Source organism: Sander lucioperca, chromosome 4, assembly GCF_008315115.2.
Source record: "Sander lucioperca isolate FBNREF2018 chromosome 4, SLUC_FBN_1.2, whole genome shotgun sequence".
NCBI lineage: Eukaryota > Metazoa > Chordata > Actinopteri > Perciformes > Percidae > Sander > Sander lucioperca.
Genome location: NC_050176.1, coordinates 12,990,783 through 13,007,264, shown reverse-complemented (window position 1 = coordinate 13,007,264; position 16,482 = coordinate 12,990,783). Strand labels below are relative to the sequence as shown.

Sequence of the window (16,482 nt, the reverse complement as noted above, 5' to 3'; positions counted from 1 at the left end):
CTCTGTGGCTCTGCTGCATGTTTGTTTGAGATTCAAATGTAAGATTTGAATAAGAAAAAAATTTCTTATATCTCTTTAACTCGCTCTCTGTTTTGGTTCATTACATTTTGCAAAAGAAAAAACTATAAAATGGCAAAGATGACCTCTGAACTTGTGGATAGAGAACCTGTAACAAGAAAAAGTCAAGGACGACTGTGACATTAGTGGATCATCCAATAATAATGCGCTTTTGCATAGCAACTGTGTAGTTTTATTCAACTTCATCATCATTGTTACCACATCCGTATAGAAAAAATATCAACACTTTAATCCACCATTTGAATGGCCAGTCAAAACCGACACATCATGCAGACACAATATGTTACAATAAATGTGAGTGGTGAGCGCCATAAGAACACGGAGGACAGTTAATTTAAGATTATTGCTTGATTTCAAACTTCATTTCTTTATTAGAGCCGTCCCTCTAACTGTGAGTATAGACAGTGAGTGATACTTTACAACAAATTCAACATTGTTCAATTTGTTCCATGTGTCTGCACATTCATTCATGCAATAGAGAAAATATGATAATAGTCATTTGTATAAGTGAAGAGTCTGTCGCCTACTGTATCTGCTGTTTTTGAACCGTCTGTTCATCAATGCTTATTGTTATGAAGCTTTATTTTTACAGCATTAAATATGCTTGTTCAAATCAGTCTACAAGATCTTAAAACAGCAAAGTCCACCTTTTGATGCCTTCCTGTACACGTTTAATAAAATAAAACATTTCACAAGAAAAGATGGTTTGGGGGTAGCTATCCTCAGGACATTGCCCTTTGCACCCTGCCCCACTCTGTTTAGGGCCCAGAAGCCCCGTCCACTCTGGCTGGAGCAGAATGACTGTAGAAGAACTCCAGGCAGCAGGGGAAATGTTATGTCTATGTCCACTTTAGATCACATTGTCAAACATGTGCATGGACTGCATGATGCTTTCATCCTGGATGGAGAAACAAGGTTAAAGATGGAAATGGAGGTTTTGTAAGTCATTAAATGTGCATTTCGTATGGTTGTAAAAAAAATGCAGAAAACCTTTTGGCATGTATCCAAGAATTCCTCGATGGTGACCACTCCATCATTGTTCTTGTCCATTTTCTGGAAAATGCAACACACAGGCAGAGATGTGACCTTAAAGGTACCCTGTGGAGTTTGCTTGCCACGTTAACACCAACGACTGAAGATCAGTAGCCTCGTGAGACCGTCCTGATCTCGCGAGCTTCAGTTTTCCACTCGCAGAGTCACAGAGAGACAGAGAAAATTTGGAGCCGTTCGCCAAACGACCGACCAATCAGCGTTGGTTTTGAGGCGGGTTTAGGTGTAACGCGTTCAGTCTAAACAACATGGCGGCTTCCACGGATGAGATGAGCGTAGCTATCACGCAAGTTTTATCCGAATTAGAAAGTATTCCTTCATTGAAAGAAGAGCAAAAAAACGGCACTGGAGGCTTTTCTCAGAGGAAAAGATGTTTTTGCTCTTCTCCCGACTGGTTTCGGCAAGAGTTTGATATATCGTTGATCTGATTGGTTGATTTGGCCCGTCTGTCACCAACATAGGTGGTAATAGACAGATGGTTTAGTATTTTCGCCCCTTCCCAAAAGTTCTCCAACGGAAAGTTCCCAGATGGATATGCCAAGCAAATGCAAAGCAATCCATCTGGCGGAGTCAGGTTAGAAGATCAGTGGAGCGGCCTGAAACTAGCGGCGGGACTAGCATTGCCACACACTCGTGCGTGCATATGCGTCCTTGTGCATGTGCAAGACATACAAATAAATCAGGGATCTGCTCATTGAAATGTTTCTCCATAGCGCCACCTGTGGTCTAAAACCCTACAGGGTACCTTTAAGAATCTCAAAAAAACATACAGAGAAGAACAAATAAACCAGAGTGTTTTAGGTCTTCATTTTCCATCTACAGCAGGGGTGGCGAAACTGTGGCTCTTGAGCCGAATGCGGCTCTTTGCCAATCAACCAATAACACAGGCCCCAGCCACACGATAAGAGCCTCACAGGAGCGTGAGGCTCTTATCGTGTGGCTGGGGGCTGTGTCATTGGTTGATTGTTGTTTTTAACTTTTCTCCGTTGCTTCGAGTGGCCACAACCGAGTTCAAGCAAGACCTGAAAAGGATTGTGGATAACAAAGACTGTCAGGTTTCCCACTGAGTCAATCTAAGTGAGAAAAAAAACTATAAAAACGGCTATGTATTATGGCTGCCATTAGATCTGGAAGACACTGTTGCTGTTGTAGTGTGGACGTGCATGTGTTGTGTGGCTTTTTGCTATGGTGCGTTTTTTTTTGTGGCTCTTTATACCTAACTGGTTGGCCACCCCTGATCTATAGCGTATGTCCTGTCCTCTAGTTAAATGACTGAATATGTATAGTGCACAAAACATGTTGTAACAGTACATTATGAGCGATTGATGCTTCAGCTGAGTAATTCTGGTGAGATATAAAACAGTAATAACCTTTATTTACAGTACATACAAACTGTGTAAAAGCACAATTTAAAGTTAAAATATGTTTTAAAGTGAATTTCAATCAATCAAATCAAACAAGCAGGGCATTTGTTTTGAATAGCTTCTTTGACTCATGTTGAGTTTAGTGTTGGGAGATGTGGAGCGTTTTGGTTTATTGTTTTGTGTGTTTTACCTGGAAGAAGTTGTCAACATGCTCTTTGGGAGCATTATCCCTCATGCAGGGATCGGTATACTTTCCCATCATGTCATAAATGGAGTCCATGATGTTTGTCATCTCCTGGACAGACAGACAGACGGGAGGGAAAAGAAATCAGAACGAATCAAGAGCCACCAAGAGCTGCCGACGTAAACACAAGACAGAGAGAAAGAGAGAACGATTCAAATACCTCTCTGGTGATGCAGCCGTCTTTGTTAAGATCATACAGGTTAAAGGCCCAGTTGAGTTTATCAGTAATGGAACCTTTTAAGATGATGGACAGACTTACGACAAAGTCCTAGGGCAAAAAAGAAGAAAACCTGAGCCATGATTGAGATCAGGAATGTGATAGTGGCATCAATAGGAGTGAGCCGAAAGGTAAAGATGAAAGCAAGAGGAACAAGGTACTAAAAGAGGGAAGAGGAATATTCACATTTTTATAATTCAACCTTGTGTGTGTGTCCTGGCCAAGACAATCTATATGAAAAATGTATCTTATGTGCTCTTTGTATTCGAATAATTGAAATATCTTAGAAAGAGTTATTATACCTAGAAAGACAGATGGTAGTCTAGAGTAGCAAAAAAGAACAAGTAATAGCTTTACGATAAAACAACAGAATAAAAGTAGGAGCATTCTTTGAAGAGTCTTTGTGCTGTCTGTCTTTTAAAAGTACAGAGGTGCCACTACGGAGCAGAAAGGAAGAAAACACAGAAGTGAAGAAAATTAAGGAGGAAACAAACATTTGGCTGGACAGCAGAGAGTGATGGGATGGAAAAGTCACCTCAAAGCTGACCGATCCATTGTTGTGGATGTCAAAAGCTTCAAACAGGAAATGTGCATACATACTTGAATCTGGAGGAAAGAGGAAATAAGTCAGCAAGGTTTCGAGATTGTGAAATGATGCTTAGATAATCCTAAAGCCTGTGGTTTTATATCACCATTTGTGAACTTGAAAAAAATGAATTAAAACAATCAAATTAATGTTTTGAATGTTTGTAGAACAGATTTGTAGTTATAGAAACATTTAATAATGTCTAAATAAAATGTGTGCAGAAACTGAATCAACAGTGAAACACAAAGGCTGAGAAAAATAGCTGCTTTGGGAAACATGTGACTACAGATTTAAAGTAGAAAGCTGTGAGTTCAACTCAGCACCCAAAGCCCACAAATGACAATGAACTTACACACATTTAATTAAAAAGTGTATATTTTGGTCCTGCTTTTGGCTGTAAAAGCAGGGTCAAAGTTCCCATAACTATACATTTTTTCTACACATTCACAAACCTGAATTTGTGATTATGTTTCCCGAAAAGGGGACAAAGAGTTGTAAACTATACATAGGCTTTAAAATGATTTGTAAACATAATTTACAAGCTCAAGATCTTTGGACCATTGGATCACAGATTGGCAGTCTTAGCAAAGACAAATGCAGATGATGAGCACAGCTTAAAGCAGAGAGTATGAACTGAAACAGGGATAATGAAGATGGAAGATTTACGATTATTCCCTTATAAATCTCTTACTGGTCCCTATTTGGACTCTTGATATTTTAATACCAGAAAAATGCTGGTAAAATGTTGGCAAAATAAATGTTAAATAAGGATTCAAAATGTGAGTTGATGAGGAGGATCTGACTGACCTCCTTGAGGGAAGAACTTGGAGTAGATGCTTTTAAAAGTCTCTTCATCCACAACACCGTGGGGACACTCCTGTGGAAATGAAAAAACACAAAATGATGTCAATGAAAAACACACACAGGCTTTCTCATGCATATATAATTCAAAAAGGATATACACGAGTATAAAAAAAAGAGTACACAAATCAAACAGGAATCTTTGACTGACATTTTTGAATCCCCGGTAGAGGACCTGCAGCTCTTTCTTGCTGAAGTTGGTCTGATGTACGAGATGGTCGAGCCTCTGCGGTCGGTAACGTACCGTCGACAGCTCACCATCATCGGTTATATTACCTGCATGTAGGGATGGAGAGAATTACTCCCTAAGATACACCAGAGTGTACATGAAACACCTTGCCCAGAGGAAAAAGGTGGTGAAAATAAATAAAGTAAGAAAAGCAAGAGTGAAAAAAATGATCTCAGTGACTAAATTCATATGAAGGGGAATCGGAGTGATGATGGACCGTGTGTTCTGATACTTGCTTTGAGTAATTGAAGAGCTGGAGCTAGAGCGACAGCAGGGGAGAAGTTTGAGGAACCGCTGCTTTAAGGTCTTTTTATTGGGTTTGGATGGTGGATTACCTGGAAACAACCAATCACAGCAGAGATTAGAGGCAAACCACTGGCCAAACCACACTCAAGTACTTTGAATCAATTTTCCATGCAACTTAGTGCGCACAAATGAGTTTGCTGATCTGGCTTTGAACCAGTGTGACCCATCAGATCAAAGCTGTTTGGAGAGCATCCAGCATGTAATGGCTGATACAGAAGATCTAAATGGCCAATATTACTCTTTGTTTAAAAATAGGCTATATTATAGAAAGAAGATCCTTGAAATACAATATCTTTTTACACGATTGACCTGGCCACTAATAAATACATTGAGTTTAGTTTGATGCAAAATAAAATTATTTAAAATGAATTTGACACCACCAGTTTCTCGTATGCAAATAATGTGGTAATGTTTTAGCTTAATGCTAATGCAAGCAAGCTAACATGCTCACAATGTCAATGCTAACATTCCAATGTTTAGGTGTAATGTTTACCATGTTCAACATCTTGGTTTGGCGTGTTAGCATGCTAACATGTGCTAATTAGCACTAAACACAACATACAGCTGAGGCTGATGGGAATGTCACAAATTAAAAAGTTGACCCATGGAGCAGCGTTGACCCCCGTAACACACCATTTTTCGTTACTTTCTGTATTATATTGAACTTTCACAGAGCTAAACATTCAAACCCATGACTCTATGTTTTTATGGCTGCATCATTCAATCAAATAAAAATAAGATTTATTGAGCATTATTTTATGCAGATTTTCTCAAAATGTTGGCAGACATTGGTATCTTTGGGAACTTTCTAAAATAAAGTTCTGTAAATTTAAACCACGTTTGGCTGCACAGCATGAGTTTCTAATGACTGACCCACCATCAGTTCAGTGAGGTTTAAGTGGTTAAGTAAAGCGTTGAGATGAAATGAGAAAGATGGATAGCAGTGACGACAGGAGAAAGACACACACACACACACACACACACACACACACACACACACACACACACACACACACACACACACACACACACACACACACACACACACACACACACACACACACACACACACACACACACACTACTCCTTGCTGTAATAAAATAGAGACTGGACACCCACCATCATGGTCCAAAAACACCACAGCACCACACCTACAACCTGCTCTCTGTCTCTGTCTGTGTCCAACACAAGCAGACACAGCTTTTCAAACTGTTATTTCAACAACCATAAAACTGAATATGGGTGATTCAATTCCACTTAAATGAATGTGTCATATTCAACGGGAACACATCAGGACTCAATTATCAATTATTAACTAATTAATATGTTCACACTCTCGATAACTTTAAGCTCCATCGCTGTTTTGCTTTCTTGTTATTAAGAAAATTTCTCTTTCTGTTGTCCTTCTTCACTTTTTGTAATCAGTCGTTCTCTCTAAATGTTGCCAGCTGATAACTTGCTCCAAAGCTGCATGTGACTCAATCAATAATCCTGATCTAATGGATTACAATCATCTTCATTAAGATGATTATTGAACAAAGCAATTGAATGTCTTCCTTATCCCATCCCGGCTCAACTCCTCCCTCCTCATGTACGGTCAAACTTCCCTCATCTTCATCCATCTTCATCCTTCTATTTTGAAGCTTTGCCTGCTTCTAAATTCTCTTTGTGTTCTGTTTAAAGGTCTCACTTTTTGTGTTTCTGTTGCTATAGGCATCTTGTTTTGTAGTCTCTTTCATGTAAAGTCAGTCACAGAGACTTTAGATCGACCTAAGTACAAAGAGACACTGTAGACTTGAGGCGCTGGACAGCAGCAACTTTGCTGACACAACTTTTGCATCTCCAGACCGTAATGTGTTATTTCCTGCCACTAGAGGGCAGCGTTGAACTACATTCACATTACACTCAACTGTTGAAGGCCTCAAAGTCAGAGAAATGATTACGAACAAGCTATTTATATATGATATAAAAGAAGAATTGATGATACAGCTCCACTCCCACTGCTATCCAGAGAGAAAACCTGTGGACTTGATTTTCTAACAGTGTAGCTCATAAATGAATGAAACCTAACTGTGATGGAAATACAGATACAGGTGAATGAACGGTGGTGGAAGAATGTATAAAACCTGTAAGACTTTCATTTAAGTCAAATAAGATGCTGTCACTGAAACATCTCACAGGTAAAAGGTGAGACAGGTGCGCACGTCTCTAAACTCTTAAATGATCTCAGAAACAGCAGTGTTAAAAACAGTCGCATCTTACAACTGCATTGTCACAAATGATAACTTCCATTATAAGTAAATTAATAAAGATGACACCATGTTGTGCATTAGCCATCTCAAGCACGTTTCACATCAGACTTATTTCCACGCTCTAGGAAACTGTGATGTGTTCAATAACAGTCATACAGCAGCAGCAGCAGTACAGGTTGAAACATAGAGTGAAACCGACACATTCACACCTGAGAAATATCTAGAACAAAAGAATCCTGTTGAACAGCTGCACTGCAGCAACACAGGGATTAAATGTTTTGCTCAAGGGCATATCAGAAACATTCACTAAAGAACTTCTCACTTACTCCTTCATGTTATACGACAGGGAAAAAATAAATTCTAATCTAACGCCGGTGTGCGTACACCTTCTGTAAATAAGCATAAATTATTCATTTGATTTCATTTTGTGTGAACAAACCAGTTGTTACCCTGCCTTTATGCAGGATATGTCAATCAAACTATCAAATACAGCAGCTGCACAACTATGGAAAAACAAACAAAGCTTTACAGGTCCTCTCTCTCACTCACACACACACACACACACACACACACACACACACACACACAGAGCCATGAGGATGTTACAAACATCTCAGCTTTTTTATGCAGAAAAATACTGGAGAACCATTTTGCAGGAAGACAGAGACAACAACAAAAGTTCCCTGCTGTTTCCTGTCTTTCTAGATGATATTTTTTAGACGTGACAGAGTGCAGGGCAGATATTATATATATATTTTTTATTTATTGAAATGCTTTCTAAGGGCAGCTGTTTGATGTGACTTATTTGCACAGTAATCCAACAAAAACAGAGCGGGAGGATGTTCTCAAAGAGACGACACAGCTTATTGATGTCTAGCTCAGCTGAAGAATTATTCCAGCTGTTATATTAGATCATCAGCTGGACAGAATGTAATGCCACTCACAGTTCCCCAATATAAAGGATTTTGTTCATACTGTTCGCAATGTTACAATATGAGCAAACGTAACGTACTTGTTTGATTGAAGTCTGTGTGGCAGCTTGTTGCAGTACGTAACTTTTACACTGTCCCACGGCACAAACTGATCATTGAATATCGCTCGGAGACGGTTCCGATCAAACTATCAGTGATTCCACGCCAGCACAGGTGCTTTATAGACAATAGCATAGGGCGTGGCCGGGCAAGCCGGTGTGTCTTAAAGAAGTATCCACGTACCTGACCTCAGGGGGATCATCCCCGTACATATGGAATATGTAACGGTAGAGAGATAGTCTTGATACGATAGAGAACTCCAGGCTTGGACTGCTGAGTAACACTGACTCTGTTATTTCAGCAGGTGCTGAGATCATCCAGCAGCCTTTTCTCAGTTCTGGAGACCCTCTGGGTGACTTTGATCGTGTGAATCAATTTAAACAAATGCAGCCTTCTGAGGCAGATCAATACACTCTTCCCTGCTGTTATCAACACATTGAAAGGCTCTCTTATCTGCACCTTTTATCCACTGGTGCAAAACACTGAATGAAAATACTTAAACTGTGGATGGAGAAAAAAGTGAGAGAAATAAAGAAATTCATTAAAAGGAGGGCTGAGAGGCTTTGAAGAGGAGTCATCACCTCTTTTGGTACACATTTAAAAAAAGTTATACTTATAAAGGAATTAAAAGTTGTTTATTGAGAGCGTTGTTAAGTCAGTGGTTCTCAAAGTGGGTTCCAGGGGGTCCACAACGAAAAAGGGGAATCATTTATTTTCACTATAATTTCATCCACAAGTAAAACAATGACCGATTGTATGACTATTTTGCTCATGAGTTTCATTCACTTTCTGTAATTAAACATCAAAAACCAAAAATTCTATCAGGTAGGGGACCCTGGGACAAAGTCGTATCAGATGGGGGTCTAATTTGTGTTAGTTTAGGGGTCCTTGATGTGAAAAAGTTTGAGAACCACTGTGTTAAGTCCTTCAGCAGATTTACTGTAGACCATCGTTGCATTTCAGTCCATGTGGAGGGTATAATCAGTCAGAATATTTGCTGAAATCTCAAACCCTCAAACTTCCAAAGTGGCCTGATCAATGGGCTTTTAATCAGGCAAGTTACTAGCAAAGGCATTTTAAAAATTTAGATTTGGAGGATAAATTTAATCACAGTGGAAGGATTAAAGCCTCCCAAAGTGGCAGCTGCATGTATGTAGTTTATGCATAATGAGTGTTTGTTCTTGGTTTTCTTAGAAAAATTTAAAAAAAAAACTACTAGTAGGATGAAAAGAGAAACTACACCTCAGTGTCCTCTATGGACCTATAACCAAACTTTCTTCCCAAAAGTTAATCCTCCTTCCTGATATTAGCTAGAAAGAAAATGCAAGCATCTGCTGGCATTAATAATTGAAGAAGGAAACATAAATGTAATAGTAAATGATTTATTAACTATGAAACAATTGGTTAACAAAAAAACGTATAAATGCTCATCAATGCATAAGCCAAATCATTTTATTATGACCCTAAACCTGAACACCTCGTTCCCTGGTAGCATTTGTGCTTATACTTGGGAGAGCGTGGCAGCTTCAGTAGGGTCATGCAGCGCTCAGTGAATGTTTGTAACATAATGTTACCCGAGCAACAGCCTCTGTGCTTACCATAATCCTCAGAAAGGACACAGTTCAGATTATAGACGTCTCATACAAACCACACACTGTTAAATCCACACACTCTTTCTCTTCCACTGACATCATGAGCCCTTAGTGATTGTCATATATATACATATCAATTCTTTTGACCTCATGTGTCCTCGCACCGAGGCACACGTCCACCAGCACTGATTATTTGTTACACAACATTGATTTTGATTTACTCTTCATCAGTCTAGCCAATTCAATCTGGCACCTGACATGAAATCTATTTGGCTCTGAGGGGCTTTTATGTTGAAGTCCACCATGTAACTAAGTTATATAAATGCAATATTTATGTCATCAGCGTTGACAGTTTTTGATGCATTAGGGGGAACTAAATCCCTTGAGCACTCTACAAAAATGTCATGAATGAAAATCTATGAAAATGTTATCCCCTTTCTCATGCAAACACACACACAGTCATACATGCAGGTGCACTAGAGATGATTCTACAATATGTAAAAGTGGAGACTGTCACAACACTGAAGACAATATTAGTTTAAAAATTCCATTAACAGAGACAAGAGATTCAATGCTTATCCCCAAATTAGAACATGAATCTTAAAGGAATACACTGTAAAAAAATGTATAATGTAGTTTTTTTTTTTGTGTACCTTTATTTATCCAGGTGAGTCGATTAAGAACAATTTCTCTCATTTGCAACGACGACCTGTCACATTCACACAGTTACACATTCATACCTGGAAGCTGCCCAGTACAACCACAGTCTGATCTGCTGGCCACTGAGCATCTCCACTGGAGCGGTTGGAGTTAAGGACTTTGCTCAAGGGCACCTCAGTGGTGGTGATGAGGCAGGGACAAGTGCTGCTCTTTCACTTTCCCCACCCAAATTTTCTCCTGTCGGACTGCATATGTATGTCCTGGCAGAAAATTACCAGTACCTTTTCCGTTTAGTTTACGGACAATTCTGTTAATCCAAAAACTGAAAATTCTGTAGATTTACAGTATATCGTCTGTGCCTTTAATGGACATTTCTGTTAATCAAAAAACAGAAAATTCTCTAAACTTAAAGTATATCCTCTGTAACTTTAACGGACATTTCTGTTAATCCAAAAAAATAAAAATACAGAAAAAACCTGTGAAAAATCATAATAGGAAATTCCTTCATATTAAGACATTATATAAATCCGGATTTCTACGGATTTTTTTGGGAGATACAGTCGTACCTCGCTTTCTTGTCAAGCGTTAGATGAAAAGATTGATACCACTTTAATGTCTGTACAGTAGGCCTAAATATGAAGCTACAACCAGCAACCTGTTAGCTTAGCTTAGCACAAAGACTGAAAACAGAGGGGAACAGCTGGCTCTGTCTAAAGGTAATACATTAAATCCACCTACCAGCACCTCTTAAATTCACATTATATCTTGTTTGTTCGACCCGCACAAAAAACCTTGGTGTAAAAACAAGTCGTTGCATTGTTACAGGGGGTTATGGTGAAAGTACTAACTGCTCGTTGCCAACCAACTGCTTCTGGACAAGAAAAAAGTCCGGCACATAACCCGAGGTTAACGTTTTGTTTTTAGTCTTTGGTTTTTGTACGGCTCAAACAAACAAGAGCCAGAATGGCTGATTCCAGTTTCCAGTCTTTAATGCTAAGCTAAGCTAACAGGCAGTGTAGCTTCGTATTTACTGTGCAGACATGACATCTTATTCTCACCATAAAAGAAAATAAGTGTATTTCCCAAAGTTTTGAGCTATTGCTTTAAAAAAAAGTCTTTCCACATGGCATCATGATCCAGCTGCACCTCAGCAGCAGCAGTCAGTCAGGGTCACTGTAACATGTGAAGTGTAGTGTAGAAAGTGATGACTTGAAAAGGATCCAGTATCTATAATGTATGAACAGCTGCACATAAACACATTTTTCCTGCTCAGTTTTAGATATAGCTGATAAATAATGTAAATGCATTTTAACAGACTTTTCCCATAAGCAGTTGTTGTTGCTTCCTCATAAACATCAGCTGGATGTCAATATGTTCAACATAACTGTTGGGTGCTTATTTGACAGATACAATAGAGTTGAACACTAAAGGCTGCAGTTTTGTGCCTCAGGCACCACCTTTAATAAAAAAAGGCCTGTTTGTGTGATCCTGAACGCCCCCTAAAGCCTCTGTGTTCATGCACCTGTTCACTGTTTGGTTAACCTTCCGCTAAATGGATATCACACTGGCCATTACTGTAAGTAAACTTTCATCTTTATGCTACATGGGCCTACTATATTAAATACAGTGGTTTAGAAAGACCATGAAAACTAAATGGGAACAACACTGCCACTCTTGAGTTATTTTTACACATTTATTTTTAAAGGAAAAGACTATTTTGGGAAGTTGTCACAAGAAAGACATCATCATGCATGCACGTGCGCAAGCACATGTGTGTGTGTGTGTGTGTGTGTGTGTGTGTGTGTGTGTGTGTGTGTGTGTGTGTGTGTGTGTGTGTGAGAGAGAGAGAGAGAGAGAGAGAGAGTGCACTCACGAGGAAAATAAAAGACGGAAAAGTCTAACAAACGGATGTAATTAGACCAGAAACACACGCACTCACAAGTAATTTTAGATGACAAGAAACGGACGAGTCTCCTTTTTTCTTAAATCGTTTCTGTTCTGTTCTCTCTCCACTTTAAGCCTTATCAATGTGTTTATCTGAGCGACAGTATGCCTATGTTTACACCACCAGAGGATACTAGTGATGTTCATCTGTGTGACCTTTGGTCATAATATGAAGTTGTTCTCACATTTTTTGTAAAGCACATTAAGCTTTCCGTTTTGTTTTCTCTTTCATTTGAGAGAGGGCATTTACCACTGCAATATCAGTTGTCGCCACAGTGCATTTGGTCGTTTGCGCAGCATTTTTAGAGCATTGCATGAAAACAAACATGAGTACCCAGGGCCCTCGTGTGAGGAGGGCCCAAAAAGATGCTAGAATGAACAGCTGTGGATGCGGGGAGGGGCCCATAGAAAATGCCTTTCTACAGGGCCCAGAATTTTGTGCTACGCCCCTGGATACAACCAGGCTGTTTTTTTTTAGGAATATTTGTACATATTTTTTTATATGTAGGCTATAACAGTGAGCAGGCTAAAGCAATGATGTTTAGCTTAAATACTAAACATCAAGCAGCCATTAAAAGTAATTTTAATGGCTGCTCAATTGTCCCATTCACACACACAGTGAACTGTGGCTGGTTTGCAACAGCTGGTGACAGATGATGAAACAGGATTATGGGGTTTAAAATACTCACTCAGTTTTGCTTTTTTGACAGAGCTAAGTCCTGAATACTATTTATTTAAAAGGACCCTAAGTCGTCTACTGTAGACTATGTGGCAGTTTACTGTTTAGAATAACCAAAGCAAACTTTCATGAGCTCAGAGTCACTGGAAATATCAGTCAGGTCGGCAAACAGCAGTAGCCTAAATCAAGCAATTGTTCAGTTTCCCATATTTAAAAAGAGATGACAAAGACTGATACCTGTAAGTGGGTCGTAAGATCTGTCCAGCTCTCTGGAGTCGGACAAACTCTGGTCCTGACTCCTGGATTTCATGTTTTGTTTCAGTTCTTACCAGACCACCGCTGGACCTGCAGGATCTGTGCGCGCGTCGGATCCGCAGCTCATCTACGACTTCATTCCTGTTTGCATGTCACTTTTCTGCAAGCATCGGCTTGTGTGTAGGGGTGCTGCAAACTGGTCGCATGCAAAAGCTCGTGTCTCTCTATCCAAACGTCCTGCTCCCGCTCATCAGCGCGCGCTCACATCCATGCAGAGTCCGCGGTCACTTTGAGGCTTCCGTGGGTTTAAGGTTCACATGTAATGCTGATCCACAGCAGACAGCTGATGACTTTACTTTGGTTGTCCAAAAATATCCAAAAATGAAAAAGAGTACGTCTGCTGTCAGCTGGAGAATCTGCATCTGTCCGAGCTGAGAGAGAGAGAGAGAGAGAGAGAGAGAGATAGAGAGAGAGAGAGGGAGAGAGAGAGAGAGAGAGAGAGAGAGAGAGAGATAGAGAGAGAGAGAGGGAGAGAGATAGAGAGAGAGGGAGAGGGAGAGAGAGAGAGGGAGAGGGAGAGAGAGAGAGAGAGAGAGAGAGAGAGGGAGAGAGAGAGAGAGAGAGAGAGAGAGAGAGAGAGAGAGGGAGAGGGAGAGAGAGAGAGCGAGAGAGAGGGAGAGAGAGAGAGAGAGAGAGAGGATAGAGAGAGAGAGAGAGAGGAGAGAGAGAGAGAGAGAGAGAGGAGAGAGAGAGAGAGGAAGAGAGAGAGAGAGAGAGAGAGAGAGAGAGAGAGAGAGAGAGAGAGGAAGAGAGAGAGAGAGAGAGAGAGAGAGCATTACAGCTAAAGAGTGATGAAGGCAGGCAGACAGACAGACAGACGGACGGACATGCAGGCAGACAGGCAGTCAGACAGACAGACAGACAGACAGACAGACAGGCAGGCAGGCAGGCAGGCAGGCAGACAGACAGACAGACAGGCAGGCAGGCAGGCAGGCAGACAGACAGACAGACAGACAGGCAGGCAGACAGACAGACAGACAGAGGGACGTGGGAGTGTATCTGCTGATCTATACTCTGATGGATGGTCTCACCTTGGCTCGGGACTTGAGCAGCTTTGGCTCAGTTGGAAGAAGTAATACCTCCGGATCAATACCCTGTCAGCTCCTCGTCCTTGAGCTGGTAGAGTTAACGAATGACTCACTCATATTTCAGATAAATGCAAGCACCAAGGTCGTCATTCGAGAAAAATAATTTGAATATTTGATCCATAAATACACAACATAAGCTAGGTGGAGACATAGGAGGCCACAAGCTGATTTTTGGGATAAACTTCAAGATTTCCACAGCCTTGTTTCCCATCACTAACTTCTATTTAAACCCTCTAACATGTAAGACTTTGAGCCTTTCTGAAACATCATCAAGGTTTAAAGTACGGATAAATGAGTAGCTTTTTCATGAAGTCTATATTTAATGTTTAATTTGAGTACATTTTAAAATCTGTACAACTGTTTAAATGTAACATTTTCTTGGAAAGACATTAAGAAAGACATGAAAATTATCAATAAATGAATTAGGACTGGTTCATTGGTTTAATATTTTCTTTACAAAGAAAAATGGAAAACCCAACAAGCTGAAATAACTTGAAAACTGGAAGCACTCAAGCAAATTAGTGTTGCTCTTCCATAAAGTTGAGGGACTTATTACAAGAAACAGAAGAAAACAAAATTTTCAGTAAAGTTGAGGCTGATGGGAGTGCCATTAGTCATGGCGATCCATTATATAGATGCTGACATTCTACTCATACATAATACAAAAGTTGCCTTCATAGTTCCGTTGGAAGAAAAGTCAGAAGATCACCAAAATCATTAGGATTTATCACCTGGGGACTATCAATGTGTGTACAAAATATGTGACCAATCCATCCAGTAGATGTTGAGATATAACTGAAAACTTTGTCCTGCTGGTGGTGCTACAGGAACAGTCAGGATATCACCAATGTCATCAGGATTCATCCTCTGGAGATCATGAATATCTGGACCAAATTTATTGACAATCTATCTGATAGTTGTTGAGATATTAGTCTGGACGAATATTTGGGGGCTCGTCTAAACGCGGTTTTCATTGCATTGAGTGTTATTTGTAGGCTTTGAAGTGTGGTGGAGTGTTGATGGCTTTTGCTTTTTGCCTCAGTGTGTAGCTGTGCATTTTTGCTTTTGGCGCAGTTACTTGTGTTGGTAAACTGTATAATAGTTGTTTTTTTCCCTCTCTCTGTGTTAATTGAAGCGTGCTTTGACACTGGGGGATGGTTACTTTGATACTTTGTGTTCATACCGTGTCTTCACATTGCCTACTTTTTGTGTGCTTTGATGTTAATCCGTGCACACGTTTGGATGCCATAGATTTTTGGTGCTGCGGCTCCTTGAGTTTTTTTTGTTTGCTGTGTGAATTTTCAGGCGGTATATTTTTCCAGCCCGTATATATTTCCAGCCCGTTATACCCTTTCTGACTCAGCAGGGGAGGTTCTTTTTATAGTGATCGGTTAGTCGGGGTTGTGCTATTCGCTCTTGACAATGGAGTTTAATGTTGATGAATTTGTAGTGCAACCAAGCTTTGATAAATTACATCCTTTTTTATATGTTGCGTCCTCCAATACCTTTTGAGCCTTGGTTTGTTTCTTTAATTGGAGGCCGTAACATATTTGAGGAATGTGGTGGACCGATTTGCCATCTGCTAGCATGGCTTAAAACCAGTACACAGCTTTCTGTTCAAACTTCTCCAAGCTAAACATAAGATTACTCAAGTGATGTCACATGAGTCACTTTTTCACGCTTGAAAAATCTCCCCCAAAGCCACAGGAGGCATTATGCAGCTCTTTCACAGGCTGAGTAGTACTTTCCATGATTAGTAAATTGACTTTGACATGTAAAATCGGTGCCTTTAATCCCGCTTCAAAACCTAATATAAACCTTTTCGTTGCTCAGCTATTTCAAAGAACAAAATACTATTGCATAAATGTAGATTCCTTTAAAATACCACACCACCCAGGACATATTAACTATAAAAACCAACAATAAACAGTATTATTGTGTGCTTGCCTTGAGGTAACTCTCAAACCAACACACAGAACTCCGTT

At 39.9% G+C, this 16,482-nt stretch overlaps 1 protein-coding gene across 1 annotated transcript; it reads right to left on the bottom strand.

Annotated features, from left to right (window-relative positions):
• Positions 1 to 227: 227 nt before the first annotated feature.
• Positions 228 to 13,804, bottom strand: LOC116043070 (Kv channel-interacting protein 2-like). Its single transcript, XM_031289583.2, has 9 exons — positions 13,332 to 13,804; positions 4,866 to 4,964; positions 4,552 to 4,676; positions 4,347 to 4,416; positions 3,489 to 3,559; positions 2,897 to 3,004; positions 2,683 to 2,787; positions 1,069 to 1,131; positions 228 to 976 (listed from the first exon to the last, which is right to left on the bottom strand). Exons 1-9 carry the CDS (start codon positions 13,402 to 13,404, stop codon positions 929 to 931), a joined length of 762 nt encoding a protein of 253 aa, XP_031145443.1. The 5' UTR covers positions 13,405 to 13,804; the 3' UTR covers positions 228 to 928.
• Between the last annotated feature and the right edge of the window lie 2,678 nt (positions 13,805 to 16,482).